The sequence below is a fragment of the Sturnira hondurensis genome, unplaced genomic scaffold, assembly GCF_014824575.4.
Source record: "Sturnira hondurensis isolate 20B ecotype Veracruz unplaced genomic scaffold, ASM1482457v3 Scaffold0000880, whole genome shotgun sequence".
Taxonomy (NCBI): Eukaryota; Metazoa; Chordata; class Mammalia; order Chiroptera; family Phyllostomidae; genus Sturnira; species Sturnira hondurensis.
Window position 1 is genome coordinate 7,881,593 of NW_028073511.1, and position 16,147 is coordinate 7,897,739.

At 45.0% G+C, this 16,147-nt stretch overlaps 1 protein-coding gene across 2 annotated transcripts in view; it reads right to left on the bottom strand.

Annotated features, from left to right (window-relative positions):
* Window positions 1-14,486, bottom strand: part of TNFRSF21 (TNF receptor superfamily member 21) — a 64,257-nt gene extending 49,771 nt beyond the window's left edge. Inside the window, exon 1 of one of the 2 annotated variants that reach the window (XM_037054441.1) lies at window positions 13,942-14,486. In XM_037054441.1, the coding sequence (XP_036910336.1) occupies window positions 13,942-14,028 (87 nt within the window). In that variant the 5' untranslated portion in view covers window positions 14,029-14,486. The remainder of the gene's footprint in view (window positions 1-13,941) is intronic. The other variant, XM_037054438.1, reaches the window with a different exon arrangement.
* Window positions 14,487-16,147: the final 1,661 nt, after the last annotated feature.

The following is a 16,147-nucleotide window of genomic DNA, read 5'->3' on the forward strand; positions in this document are numbered from 1 at the left end:
CAGAAAACTAAACCCCCGTGCCACTCATTCTTGTAAGTTCTATTGTAATTCCATCACTCATCTGGCTATTGCTTTCAAGCTACAATGGCAGAGCTGAAGAGTTACAAAAGAGACCACACGGCCCGCAAACTTATATATTTACTATCTGATGCTTTTTTTAAAAAAAAGTCTGCCAATACTTCATTGATCAGTCCAAAGAAAGGCCTGAAATGCTCGGACCAGGAGCCTCAGGCCTCTTTTAGAACCCAGCAGTAAGTACAGAGTTCTTGGCTTCCTTTCCGACACGCACTCTCCTTCACACACCAAGTCTGAGAATTTTACTTCCTGCTTCAAACTCTCAATAGTGGTCCACATAACTTAGAAGAAGACGCAAAATCTTTCACAGAGATAGGGCATCTTCTGAAATGCCATCCCTGCCCTCTTCTCCCTCAACTTAAATTAGGTTTCACTGTCTCCCTTCATTCCTTTTATTTTCCCTATGACTTCCATAATTTTGTACTGACAAATTTTTCCATTGAGTGTGTCCTCTTTCCCCTCTGAGGCACAAGGTCCAGGAAGTCAAGGATAGAGTCTGTTTTCCATAGTGATGCTGTCAAAGCCCTCAAGGCCAACACCTGATTCATGGTGTGCCTGACAAGCTTCTGTGGACTAAATGAATGGATCTGCAGACCTGAACAAACTAGAAGCAGCCAATTAAAGTGTGGTGGTACAGCAGGCCGTTGGACATGAGCACAGGAATAAAAGCAACTGTGAGAAAACCAAAGAGCCTTCACTGCACACTCACAATAACTCAGAGATGAAATCATCTGGCACCCTTTGGATAAGAGCAAATAGTTTCATCTCCAGAAACCCAGAGGGTATCATTCTGTTTTAACAGAACCATAACTGGTTCACAAGTATGATGCTCAGCATGGTACTTAAAGTGACAAGCAAATGTAATGATGAGTTTAAAACATCCCCCTTTGTTTTAATAAAAAAGATTATACTAATTTGATGCTTAGAATTATAAGCAGTATCACAATATTATTCTCCAGAGGTTATTAGTGATCCACCCTAGTTTAAACTTTAGTTATTTAGAAATTTTCATTTACCCAGGACACATACTTCACCAGTAGTGGATAAAAAAGCAAATATCGGTGAAGCAGCCCAAACTGTACAGGATATGGAAAAACTATAAATACTTGCCGAGGAGATTAAATGGTAAAGTCCAAGACAAAGCAAATTGCAAAGCAAGGAAGAGGGAGCTCTAAAATGACGAGCTATAAATGCTTCCAGGGCCCCCTCACTCACTGGAGTCACCCACACTACTCCTGTCCCGTGTCACTTCTACTTTAGGGCACAGATATGGGCCTGACTGAAGACAAGACACGTGCAGCTATGCTAATACATGTCAGAACATGGATGCCAATATATCTTTAATGATTCGTATCCTATGACCTCATCCTCCAAGCAAGTGGGGAAAAATTTCCTTGTAGTTTACAAGTGTAACATAATTTATGTTATTCTTATTCCCTATCAAATTGCAATAATTTTTTAAGAGATTTTACTTATTTATTTATTTTTAGAGAGGGAGAAGGGGGAGAGGGGGAAGGGAGGGAGAAAGAAAGGGAGGAAAACATCCAGGTGAGAGAAATATCAGTGGGTTGCCTCCCACATGCACCCTGACCAGGAACCGAGCACGCAGTCTAGGTAGGTGCCTTGAAGGAGAACAGAACCGCTTGGCAAGACGATGCCCAGTCAACTGAGCCACACTAAATAATGACACTTTGTCAGGGCAAATTGACCTCATTCTTCACAAAATTCATTGAAAGCAGTGATAAACTTTTGTGTATTCATATTGGGCAAGCAGGAATACTTCATGAGCTTAATATAAAAAAAAATTTCATACTGCATAAAACTAGTATTTTAAGAAAAACCTCAGTTACTGTCAATATTATAACAAAGATAAGACAACCAAGATTTACTTCTGAGATGGTCACTAGAAAACATGCTAACAGACAATCAAAAGCCAGGCAGAGCTAGACACCCCCAGAATTTCTGACCATTTTATTTTGAGCAGCACATTAAATTGGTAATAGCAAGGAACTGACTGCTGGGAATTCTCTAGATTTGAAGGGAAAAAAGAACGTATGAAGGGAAAAGCTGCAAGGGGAAAGCATAGATAGATTTGTTCCCGGTAATGTTATATAAATTTGGTTAGCTCTTGCATTCATTTCCTACTATCCCCTCTGATTTAAAAAAGCCTTCTGTTGCTAGGGCAAAAGTAGGCACTGTAACAGTCAAAACTGCAAATATAGAGAATGCCAAAGCTAGAACGTGCTGACTATAGGACTGGAAGGAGGAGAGCTTAGGGGACACTGGGAAAAGGAAAAAACGGGAAGACCTGACCCAGCTGCTGTCTTGCCTGGAACCTGCAATGCAGAAGAGCGTGCACTCAGCACTCAGTCTGTGAACCACGGACCCTCATCGCCTTCCATCTGCTGCAACTGACACTTCTATTGGCTGAGACCCTCAGCTACGTGCAGAAGCCACTTTGCTAAGAAGACAGTGGTAAAGGTTCAGGGGAAATACTCTTCTGTGCTCACTAAGAATCCTGATACAAACCAAGGCGACAGTATCAACACCAGCCAGTGCAGCAGTTCCAGCCAGAATGTATAAATGAAACCTATTTTAACCTGCAGTGTGCTAAGCAGGCCCACTTAAGCAGGTCCCAGCAAGGGGATCCGGGCAGCCCTGTCTCCACCTCTCTCTCTTTTTAAAAAAGATTTTATTTATTTATTTTTTTAGAGAGAGGGGAAGGAGAAAGAGAGGGAGAGAAACACCAATGTGTGGCTGCTTCTCATATGCTCCCCCACTAGGGACCTAGCCTGCAACCCTGACTGCAGCCCTGTCTTAGAGAAGCATATGTGCCCGGACCAGGAATTGAACCAGCGACCCCTCGGTTTGCAGGCCCGTGCTCCACCCACTGAGCTACACCATCCACTGAGCAACATCTACTCTCTTAACATGGTTTTCAGAATTGTTACTACAGGTAAAGCAGATAGGACAAGCGTGACACAAAGAGTGCTCCATGAATGTTATTTTAATTATCACTCCTCCTACGTATCATTTCACAGTATTTTAGCTTTATTCCCTTGGGATTAGAGAATCGATAATCTTTTTAAATGTCCCAATTTAAATTCGAAGACTCCAGATTTTAAAAAAAGCTATAATCTGAAAATATACCTCTCTAGATTGGAGCACTCTACAAAACAAAAAATAGAGCCTACAAACTGAGGTAAAAGACCAACTAGGGGGCATTTCAAAACAGATGTAGAGTATAAACTTAGTATATAGTAGACGAGAGAACGCAGCAGAGGAGCGAGGCCCTGCTATTAGGAAGCACACTGTAGACAAGCGGGGCGCCATTTCCGTCAGCGTTTCCAGAGTGACGTCCTTGGATCTAGTCCCACCGGATGTTCATGATTCTAGGGTCTAAAACATGGGCGAACAAATTCCGGCCCGTTGTCTACTTTTTTACAGCCCAGAAGCTAAGAATGCTGTTTACATTTTAAATAGTTTGGGCAGGGAGGGGGGCACCAAAAGAAGAACAATATTTGTGACACACGGAAATTATTTGAAATTCAAATGTCAGTGTCCACGAATCAAGTTTTATCAGAACACAGCCACCCCACTCTTTTAGGTATGGCTTAAAGTACTGCTTCAAAGTACTGCAAAGGCAGGGCTGAGTCCTCTCCACAGAGAGGCCATGGGCCACAGAGCCAAAAACACTCACTAGGCAGCTCTTCACAGATAAAGGTTACCCATCCCTGGCCTAAAGGTTTAGGAAATGCTCCCAGTTGCAGCCCTGTCTCAGAGAGGCACAGTTACCATTAGCTGCTGACGGCTCCAGCAGGCCCTGGCAGTATGGCTGCCACCTGGCTACAGAAGATGGTGCTGTAGTTGAACATGGCAGTTCTGAAACGCTCTTGACCATATCATCCCTTCCTCACTGCAAGGTGCACGGACAACCTGCAGGGCACACTGATGTAGTGCTCACCACCAACGTGACACTGAAGTCCACTAAAGTCAACCACCCCCACGTGAAAATGATCAAATGTACAATTCAAAGCAATCACATACGTTTATCCAGCCCATGTGTAAGGAGATCATTTCCGACTATTCAAACCAGCAATAACAAAGAAGATACTCTCAGACACAAATGGATTTAAAAATATTAACCTCATTTTTTGTTACTGAATATACCAATATTAAAAGTAGAATGTAAAAATATATGTTACACATAGCTAATAAAAACTTACAACTCGCCCCGGCCAGGCGGCTCACTTGGTTGGAGCATCACCCCATTCACCAAAATGTTGTGGGTTTGACCCCTAGACTGTGGGCCTGGGCGCATACACCCAATCACTGTTTCTCTCCCACATCAATGGTCCTCTCTCAGTCTCCCTCCACCCCTCCCTCTCTAAAGTCAATAAATATATCCTTAGGTGAGGACTTCAAAAAAACTTATAACTGAAAATACAAAGAATCACTGCAAATGAGGTTAACAAAAATTCCACTCAATAGTTGGGACAGCGGGTGATATCAGTACAGGTAATCATCTCATGGATAAATGTATGACATCCCTCACAACCGCTGGGGTGCAAACTTACACAATCAAGGATATCTCCCTATGTCTATTAAAGCAGCATAAATAAATTAAAATGACAAACTCCAATGCTGGCAGGCTTGTGGGGTAAAGGGCACATGTACAGGTTGCTGGTGGCCCTTTAAATTAATCTAGTCTGTCTCTGGGCAATCTGGAAATATGCAGCAAGAGCCATAAAACTGTTCCTTCGTTTCCCATGACCCAGGGATTCCACCTTGGGGAATGGGCCTCAAATACCCTTCTCTTTTGGTAACAATCCAAAAAGAAAAAGAGCCTCTGGTTTGCACAGAGACAACTTCACCAGTGCTGCTTGCTCGCAGTGGGAGAACAATGACAACAATCCAAGTGTCCCACAAAAGTTGGATGGCTGGACACACTGCTAGCCGGGGAAAAGTGGCCATTAGAAATGGTAGGCATGAAGACTTGAACTGATAAGAATCATGAGTACGTTAAACTTACTAACACCCATCCAAACTTTGGGTTCCCCAGTCCACTCCAATCCTCCCCCCCGCCTCCCCTTCAAAGTAATCAACCACCAGACTCAGCTCAAGAACTGGGGAGTCAGACTAAACGAGTGCTTTCCTTCAACCCTGCCCACCCCCATCTTTCACCATCGGCAAACTCTCCAAAATCTTTTAAATCTGTTAATCCCCATCTTCAGTAACACCACCCCAGAAATATCATCTCTCCCTTGCACTACAGCAGATTTCAACTGGTCTCTTGCGTCTGTCTAGGCTTCCCTCTCCAATCCATTCTCCACAGAGCTGCCACAGCAATCTCTTAAAAAAAATTTATTTAAGATACATTATAACCCTGCTGTCCACTGTACTCTGAGTGATATCCTGACACTTTCACACCTTTAAAAAGGTTTATATGATCTGGCCCTTGCTGCTTCTTTACCCTCAATCCACATGCCCTTTGCCCCTATTTGCTGAGCGCCAACCACATGACCTTTCTAATTTTTTAACATGCGGGATCTTTCTTACCTCTGTGCCATTCCACATGCTGTTCCCTCTTTCTAGCACACTCTTCCTTCTGTTCTTAAAGGCTGGCTCATCCTTACATATTGCCCCTTTTGTCTTCCCTGTTAGGCTATGAACTCCAAGAGAGGAACCATAAATAACCTTTTACTAGCATATACAGACCCAGAGTCTAACAATGCCTGACATTTAAGAGATGCATCATATTTATTAAATGAAATATAAAAATAATCTCTGTAAGACGATAGAAAATAGCTACATGAAAAAGGCAGAACACAAGCAAGTACATTAGTTTTAACTACACATAAATGTTCATACACTGTCATCAGAGAATAGAAATGACTTGGGAAGACTCACAAAGAGAATTCCATACCCTACTTCTTCTGGTCTGCCAACTTGCTTAAGTTTAGAATGTTCTGTTAGTAACTCAAATACCCTTGAATTATAGATCTCGGGAGTAAGATACAGCTCACACTCCGGCTGCCCTCTAACTTGTCTAGAATGAACAGTTAGTTTAGAGCAACATCCTTCTGGAATTCCTTCAACAATCGTTTATTGCTTAACTACTAGGTGTCACGGCATTGAGCCAGAAACACAAAGATGACTAGCACACTGTCATCTTGAAGAAGTTGAAACGGAGTAACAGCCCTGGCCCTGAGCATTCCAAACAAGGAAAGAAGCACACCCAAACCTTGACAGGTTTTGTATTTTTTCCTGGACCACGTTTTAACACCCAAAAGATTCAAACCCAAAAAGAGCGAGAGAGGAGCCTAGATTTCTAAATGCAAAGGAAGAGCAAGGCGTGAATAATAACCAGTTAACTTATTCTGGAAACCTGTCACCACTTGCCTGTGAAGCTTTTTCCCCTCCCCAACCCTCCTGCTCTTCCTAATCCTTATTAAGCTGACCTGCCCATCCTGAGAACGAAATCAGATAATGGTCTTGTCTCAAAGGTTCTTTGGGAAACCAGAATTCTAACCTCTTTCCCCAGAACCAGTGATTAAATTTCCTCTTGCCCTTTGCCTCTCTTTAGTTTACTCAGTATCTACAGCCTATGAAGAGATACGATTAAAAGCTTGCTTACAGGAGCACTACAAGGGAGTCTGATAAACCTCAACAATCACGGAGTCCAAACCAGTTTCTAAGAGACCTGAAATGAGAAGTTAACAAAGGAAATATTAACAACCAGTGATGCAAACTCATGCACTAATCCCATACAAATAATCAGGCTGGCAGCAAAGAAAACCCTAAAAGGTCCTCAATTTCTCAGGATGAATGAGTTGAAACTATTGCTAAGTAGACTCCATCTCACACTGTTACTCACTAAGCAAATATTTTTCAAAAGCAACCCAAGAAGCAGGAAAGTAAAGTAACCATCCCCTATTTATAACATTTCAATTTGCAAGCGTCTCTTTCCATCTCAACCATGGCACCACTGCCCGTCAGAGTCACGCCATAGGAAAATGCTCGCCAATGAGTCCGGCCCTCCCCTTCCAAGCCACACACACAGGTTGCTCATACTTTGGCTGTTTGGGCTAAAAGTCCAAGTGCCATCACGGAGCAGAAGTGCTCATCGGATGGAAAGAGAATGTTCAGCTCTCGGGAAATATCATTCCCGTAACAGAAAACAAATTTCCAGTAAATTAAGGTCACTTGTCCCCTACCCACAACTTGGCAGAATAGCAGTGTGTGTAAAGCCACGGTGGCCGAGATCTGAATCCTCCATCTAGCAGTTGCCAATTGCTTCACCATAACCTCCTTTACACCTCATTCTTTATGTATAAAATGGGGCAAATGCTGTAACTCTTGTACGATTAACTGAGATCATTATTAAAAGGCATTCAATGGTAAAGTAGTCAATGGTTAAGTACTCAATAAAAATACCAATATCAGTGATTAATATGAACAGCCACTAATATTCCTCCTTCTGAGTTCTCAGTGTTCAAGTCCTCCTGAATCCACGGCTGCTCTCATTTGATTCCAGGACTGAAGGACTCACTCCTCCCCTCCCTCCTAAATCCATTAAAGTCATGTTCCTCCTCCTGAAACAGATCTGCAAATGGCTCCAAGGGACTGAGACACCAGGCACTTCTGGCGGCAGAAGAGCAAATGGAAAATTATACAAAGATCAGATAATGAGCCTTGCTAGGCCTTAGCTTCCTAAGTCCCTGCTCGTGTTTTTGCTTTTAAGACAAACCCTTAGAGATAATTTTCAAATATTCTAAAGAGAAGGTGGGGCTATATAGCTCAGTGCCCTCACTACCCACCCACAACCTGCCCAGACCCACCCTCTCTGAGGTCCCTCAGAGCACAACTTTCCCACCACTGCAAACATCGGTCGTCTCCAAGACCACGGAGCACGAACCATTCCTGGCAGCCGTTAGCACCCCTCAAGGAGAGGAGATCACTGCTGCTTTGAATCAACAGCCAACACCAGGGAGCCCCACCTCCCTGCAGTCCCAAATCCAGCAACACTCACAGGCACCTGCCAGGTTCCTCCCAGATTACGACCTTGGCCCAGCTCCTCTCCTCTTGGACCCAGGCTGGAAATGGGAGGTGGTAGAAAAGCCAGGTGGCAGCATTCAAGCCAATTTAGGATTCCTGTTTATTTTTGCTATTTGACAAATACAAACACTGGGGCAAGGCCAGTATTGACTCACGATCTCAGCTCTACTCCTAAAGAAGCAAAGCTCAGCAGCTGCTACTCCGGCAGCAACAAAGCCCGGTGTCCAGCTAACGCCAAATAGAGATTTAATTTTAGGGACCAAGTTGACTCCTATGATGGCTTCAGTTTTCATTCTGTCAAGCAGACACATCAGTGCCTGCCAGTCCAGACTGAGCCTGCTCCAAATGGTCATCGGGCACATGCCCAGAAGTAATGAGGTAACCTGGGCTCTTCTTGCCACAGAAGAGAAGCACCTGAGTCTGCCAGGAAGTTGCCAGAGACCTGGTACCACCAGAATTTGCCAGGCCTGCTTTAGGGGAAGAAGGTCATCCGAGTACTAGTGCATACCGGAATACAAGCATCGGAGCCACCAAAATGAAAAGTCACTTAATTCATACTGGCCCCCCAAAAAGTCTGATGAGGCATCTGACCATGTCCCATTCCCAAAAAAATAACTTAATAAACTTTACTTAAGCCAATTAATTATCGTTTACAGGCTTTATAAAGTGCCAGCTGAGTACAAAACCAATTTGCAACTTGCCTACAGAGTCTCCAAAGAGGCTCTACCTCTCATTTTCAGGGACTGAGTCAAGTATGAAGTTCAAGTGTGAGGTCTCTGCCTTCTGATTTACAATGCATAAAGTACAGGAACCACTTGCTAGATCAAGTCAGCCCAGCGGTTCACACCCACTTGCCCTTATCCAATAAAGACATGCCCAGAGAAAGGGGCCTTCTGCAAACTGTCCTGGAAAACATGGCATTAACTGTGTGTACCAAACCCAAAGAGTGCGCTTACCAATTTGGACTTTGTCCAAACTGAACCACACTAACGTATAATTTAGTCAGTTGGTAGATCTCTGCCTAGTTAGCCTCAGGTTTTTGTTTTGTTTGTTTTTTCTTGGTCTAAGTTGTTAGTATATGTTCCATTACAAGAACATTTTTTTCTTGTTATTTCAGTTTGCTTGTGTATTTTATTTACACTGCAGTTTTGTTTGTTTCTTCCGTGTAGACTGGACCTGAGGCAGATTCATGCATATGCCTTTAGAACCAGTTCAGATAAAAAAAGAAAGCTTGATCACATTCTATACATTTTGACAGCAGGGATGGGAGGGAGAGTCGTGGGGTAAGTCAGAAAGCCTGCATTCCAGTACAGGCCTGCGTGACCCATGCTGCTGACTCTAAGTCACTTTCCCCACTGAAGCTAACGTACGTCATTACAAAACTTGGCAGATTTCTCTTCCTCTGACTTTCAGACTAACAGCAAATTTACTTCATGTTTCTAAAGGTTTTCACATCAATCACATTTTGTGTATTGCTTTTTGTACATTTGTCTGGTAATTCCACATGAGAGAGTGAAACCCAATCAGCAGGACTGAGGGCCACATACATTTTTTTTGTTGTTCTCACCCAAAGCCATTTTCTGTCATTGCTTTTTTAAAGAGAAAGGAAGGGAAAAAGAGAAACATTGATTGGAGAGAGAAGCATCAATTGGCTGCACCCAGTCCCAAATGCACCCAGTCCCAAATGCACCCAGTCTGCGGATCCTATGCTCTTGACTATGGACAGAATGCACAACTTAGGCATATGCCCTGCCTGACCGGGAATCAAACTGGCAACCTTCTGATTAATGGGTCGACACTCCAACCAAGTGGCAAGGCACATTCAGCCAGGCACACTGGCCAAGACAAACACTACATACTATATAAATTGTGCCTGCGGGCAAGATCCAAATCCTAATTCATCCTTGGATTCCACTGCCTGTCTCGGAACTTGTTCAATGTAGATTTATTAGTAAGAAAAATAATCCAGGCTGGGTGTTTTCCCCTCCAGGCTTCCCTTCCAACTTTTACACCTTAGAATTCTGGAGTTAAGGTATACGGAAAAAGATAAAAATCTTTTGTATATGATATCGGCTCTCATTCAAAGTTCTACTGGAACTTGCCATCAAGTCCATTCAGGACTTCAGCCCCCACACTCCCTGACTGCCCAGTCAAAGAATCAAAGTCAAGGGCCAAGATACTGATAATTAACTTTGACAAGTGAAGGCCAGGAGATGGCACTAAGCTAGACACCCAGTCACAAAAACAGAGAAGATCCCTACTGCTGGTGTTTTCTAAGCTACCACACAGCTGAGCAGGCTCTTACAGCAAATGTCCCTCTATCCGGAATGCATAATGTATGCAGAATAGTTGTTTTCAAAATTTCAGACTTCATTTCCTTGGCAGTTATGGTTTCCTTCTCTTGTAACTGCCCCACTGCCAACATTCTATCCGTCTAGTCCAAGCAGGTTCCCTGAGGGCACAAGACACCTGGAATCACACCGGGCAAGCTCTTGTAGGCATTCCTTCAAAGTGGCACAAACCTATAGGTCTTATTTATCTTCTCTCCAGACTTTTGGCCTGGAACATGTAATATTTTGACTTTCAGTTTATGGTTTACTTTCCAATACCATGCAGACACCACTCACCAGAAACAGAAGCACAAGTGGCAAGAACACCTCTTTCCAAAGACACTCATGTAATGTTCATTAATGCTTTGCAACGAAGCAAAACACCAGTCCCAACTTTCCCCTAGTGAGCCTCCTCTCCTGCTACATTTCATCATCTAGCAGTTTGGACTTTCGAAATTGTCAATGTGGCAAAGGAGTGGGGACAGCATGAGCTGAGGGGTCAGGCAGTCCTAGGGTCCAGCCCCAGTGCCCTCACTTGTGAGCTGTGTGGTCCAGGGCAAACCAGTGAAGACTCTGCAGCTTCCATTCTCTCACCTGTAAAATGGAGAGACTAGCACCTGCTTCACAGAAATGCTGACAGTAAATAAGATACTGCATATAAAGCACCTGACACATAGTAATTTACATAGACATAACCATACTATGTGTTATGTATATTATCCATAAGTGTACTATATTATACATATCATAACTATACATATTTACTTGATTTTTTAAAGCTTATAATAAGTTCTCTTCCGTACAGTTAAGTCTGTCGTGACAAGAAAACACATCAAACATGTGACAATAACAAAAGTTGAGACACAGCTCAGGAGGGATCTGAAATAAGAGGGGTAACTGAAAGGCATAATAAACAGGACATACTGGGTTCTTTTCTAATCTAACTGCAATGTATGGGTAAGGTCACTAACCTCCCCACCTTTCCCTGGAGTGTTCTGAACACCTGACAGTTTTACCTGAGTTCTGGGCTTGGTGTTTGTCATTTGCACACAGTCAAGAATTCAACGGGATAAATAATCCTTAGGACAATGACATGAGACCATCGTTTTATATGTTAACAACACCTGTCTCAAGAACTGGAGCTTGAAGAGTGGGCATGGGGGAAAAAAAAAGACATTGCCTCTCCACCCTGCTTGGGGTTACAGCATAGCCAGCCCCAGTAACTCAAGACTCACCCTCTCAATCACTCTTTAGGACAAAGGGATCAACCCTAGGCCATTCCATGAATTGAATAAGAACCTTTCCATTATAGTTACCAGGAGACTAAGGATACCTGTTTTAGTTAACACCTTGGGGTTGCTTCTAACCTCCACTATAAATTTCATTTTTTAAAGAGATAGCCAAAATTTGCCCCAGCTGGTGTGACTCGGTGGCTTGAGCACCGGCCTGCAAAGGAAATGATCACTGGTTCGATTCTTGGTCAGGGCACATGCCTGGGTTGCGGGCCAAGTGGCCAAGTCCCTGAAGAGGCACCTGTGAGATAGATGTATCTCTCCCAAATCAATTTTTCTCTTCCTCTCTTTCTCCTTCCCCTCTCTGAAAATAAATAAATCTTAAAGAGATAGCGAAATTTAATTATCAGGTCTTCGGTTACAAGTCCAGCACAATTTTTACATAACAGAGTTTAATAATTTAGGAAAAGGAGCTGAGGTCTTTCTCAGGTGGTTAAAGCAACCTATACCCTTGGATTATATCAAGACCTTACCTTAAACACTTATCTCATACTAAAAGGTAAAATAAATGAAATATATTGACTTAAGAGTTAATGTAGGAGTGGATTCTATGGGGAGCATAACGATCAGTTGTGTTGGTGGGAACCCATAGAGTAGATTCAAGGCAGAGAAGGAGGAAACTCAAGGATGGCCTTAATTCCACTGATAGTAAGATTACTGATGGATTAGCAGGGTTTCCTTCCACAGCAAGACTGTCAATTCAGGTTGTGTTTGAAAGGACCCCCTAGTGGTCCCCACCCACCACACTTGTTCCGCGGAAACCTGTCTTGACTTTGCCACTACTTACTCTAAATGGGCAGAAAAGTGTCTCTGAAGGCAGATTGGGACTTGCTTCATTATAAATGCTAACAGCACCAAACTTTTCTCTAGTCTCTCTCTTCCCCTTAAAACACTCGCTCCCACGGAAAACCACAGTGTCTGTAGGATGAATTCCCAGGCCATAGCAACTGCACTGGGCTGGGATCTAAGCAGATCTTGGCTGGCCAGGCACTAAACCCTTTCCCAGAAGGAGACAGCAAGCCTGCCTTTAGGCTCTTGTTTTTTGTTGTTGTTGTTTTTTTCATGGCTTTTAAAAAAAATTTGTTGGTTTTTTAGCTAAGAACCTTCACCTTCCCTGCAAAAAAAAAAAAAAAAAAAAAATGCCATGGGAAGCTTACGATGGCTCTGGTGTGTGATCTCAACTGAATTTTCTTAATTCCGTTAAGAATTAAGAAACTTAACTCGCCCACTCCCCTCTAACATTTAGAAAAGTGGGAAGGGATGGTGTTAAGTTAGGGATAAGTTCTGGGTCAGAAGTGGTTTCAGGCTTTGACTAGATAGCTGATGGAGGACTAGATATAGGATATGCGTAGGGCTGAATGCAGTTGGTGAAGAATCTGCCCCAACCCTGCAGGGTCACCTGTCTGGCCTCAGGTAAAGGGCGCTTAGAAAAGACGAAAGACAATTCATCTTTCTTTATGTAGATCTCTCTCCCCCTTCCCCCCCTCAAGTGCAAGCTCTCTGGCTGGCTGGGAGCCGGCGCTCGGAGGCGCCGGAGATTGGGTCTGAGGGTTCTTTTCTTTTCTTTTTTTTTTTTGGCGAGCAAAAACTGGGACCCACCCGAGCCAAGGAGCAGAGGTGGGGGAGGGGCGGCTTGCGCTCTACTGGGGAATGCCAGGCGCCGCGTACCGCCGTCTCCAGCGTCCGGTGCGCACCGGTACCACTCTCCCACTGCGGTAGCATCCCGACATGACACTGCAGCTGCAACAAAGCGCCAGCAGCGGCCAACCCTCGGCGCCCAGCACTACAGCCCGGGGCCCACACCACCCGGAGAGAGCAGCGGCGAGTGGCTGGGGAGGGGGAGGAAGGTGGGGGCACGAGGGGACCGAGTAGGGGAAAAGCCCTGAAACGCTAAGGAAGCCCAGCTACCACCTCTAGCGCCTCCTCCAGGGAAGCCCGATGGCAAGGAAAACAATTCGCCGTCATTCCCCAAGTCCCAGCTCAGCCCTGCGACTCCCCCCAAATGACCCCTCGGAGTCCTCCGGAGTGTTGCCTTCCATTGCAAGCCCCTTAACCTAGCCGGCCCGACCCCGCGACCCCGCAGCTCCACCACACGCACTGCCCCCAACGCCAGCTCTAGCCCGGGCACCCGCCCCTCCCCGGGAGAGCTGCTCCCACTGCTCCCGCGCGGCCCCCCGATCGCTCACCAGGAGGAGGGAGCCCGCGATCATCGTGGCTCCCGCGAAGTGGCTGCAGGAGGCGAAAGCTGAGGTGCCGCTCGCAGAGGTCCCCATGGCTGAGCCCCGGGCTCGAAGGGGCGCCGGGCACGCGTGGCTCTCCGGCAGCTGGAATCGGCGGCTGCTTCTGCCCAGCGCCGCATCCACCGCCGCCTCCCCGGCCGGGAGCCCATCTACCTCCAACACCCCATATGCACTGCGGCAGCCGGGCAGCCGGGCAGAGGAGGGAGGCGGCAACCGAGGCTCTCCCGGTGCTCAGCACCTGCCCAGCGGCGCGGCCACCCGGGCGGGGTGAGACAGCCCCGGCTGCAACCGGCGCCTCCCGGTGCTTTCCTCCGACAGCGGTTGCGGAGAACTAGGGAAGAGGGCTGGGCGCGAGAAAGCAAAGAAACAACTTCCCATAGCGAAGCCTCCAGCCACTGCCAGCCACCCTCCTCCGCTGCCGAGACCCGCCGGCGAGGGACTAAGTCGGTGGCCGCCGGGCGTGGGGACACACGTGGTGGCGCCGATGGGGCGGAGGATCGGCCTTTTGTGATGTCACCCGGGAAGAGGCAGGGCTCTTTGTGCATCCGAACTGGGAAGGCGTTCCAGGTAGAGCGAGGAGGAAGAGGGTGCCCCTTGGCGTTCGCTGAAAAAATTGCAGCTGCTTACTGACAAGGAAATCACTGTGAAGGCTTGCACACCTCGACCCAAATGTACTTCTTTTTTCCACGATGATTCTGAGTAAATTATATCTGCGATCGACGCCTTTCTATTGTTTCTGACTCAAGGATTAAAAAACAGCCAACGACCACAGAGCACTTAGATCGACCGCGTGCCAAAAAGAGACCAGTGAGTTGGTTCGCAAACTTGGCTNCGTTCCAGGTAGAGCGAGGAGGAAGAGGGTGCCCCTTGGCGTTCACTGAAAAAATTGCAGCTGCTTACTGACAAGGAAATCACTGTGAAGGCTTGCACACCCCGACCCAAATGTACTTCTTTTTTCCACGATGATTCTGAGTAAATTATATCTGCGATCGACGCCTTTCTATTGTTTCTGACTCAAGGATTAAAAAACAGCCAACGACCACAGAGCACTTAGATCAACCGCGTGCCAAAAAGAGACCAGTGAGTTGGTTCTCAAACTTGGCTGAGCTTTAGAATCAGCAGGAGAATTTAAAACATATATTATGCTCTATGTTGGTGCCTGGTCCCACCAGAGATTCTGATTTAATCGGAATTGGGTGTAGCGTGGGCATTTGGATTTTTTTAAGTTCTCCAGGTGATTTTAATGTGGGGTGAAGTTTGAAGACCTTCGGGCTAATGAATGCAGCTAAGGAAATCCAGACTAAGGACTCCAAACCCAGAGGCCAGTGCAGTTAGGATGGTCCTCCAGAGACCTTGGAAATCCTTAAATGTGTGGGCAGGTATGTTTTCCTAATAAGAGTTTTTTTTAATCGGATTATTATAGAGATAAAAAACACATACTTTATTAAAATGTTTTAATTGAGTTGCAAATGCCTTTGATAGATGTGGACAGGTGGAAAGAAAGGTAGTACCCCTCTTCAGAAGTAAGAAAAGCCAGAGCATACTCACGGATGATGGACATCTCCCACCGTTCCAAATGTGAGAGAGGATCTGGCATCCCTTGCTTTGTTTCCCCTAGAGAGAGGCAGAATGTCCTAACTTTGGGCTCCACCATCCAGGCACTGACAGCACATGGCATACTTTATTGAAATCAAGTCTTTGGCCCTCTGGTCCACACCATTCACTTGTAAGCCCTATGTGGTCTTAGGTTTATTCTAGCTTTCCTTGGTCCTTTCAACTTCAAGATAAACACATTTTCTCAATTTTTGTTTCAAAACTCAAAACCCAATACTCTTGAAGGTATCCAGAGGTGTCAACTATTTGTTTTCTGATTACTATACTGTGCTTTTGGTCTTTGTGCACACTTTGAAAGATGCTGAAAATTAATATAAGGATTATTTCCAATCTATTCTTTCAAACAGTCATCAGTAAAGAAAAGAATTGTCCTGAAATGTTGGATAGGAGAAAAGCCATAAAATATATCTGGTAGAATTCGAAGACATTCTAGAAAACATTACCGCTCTCTATAGAATTGTGGGGAGAGATTATACCTGAATTTCTTTAGCTATTTCCAAAAGTTCAAAAGAGTGGGATATATGCATTATGTCTCCAT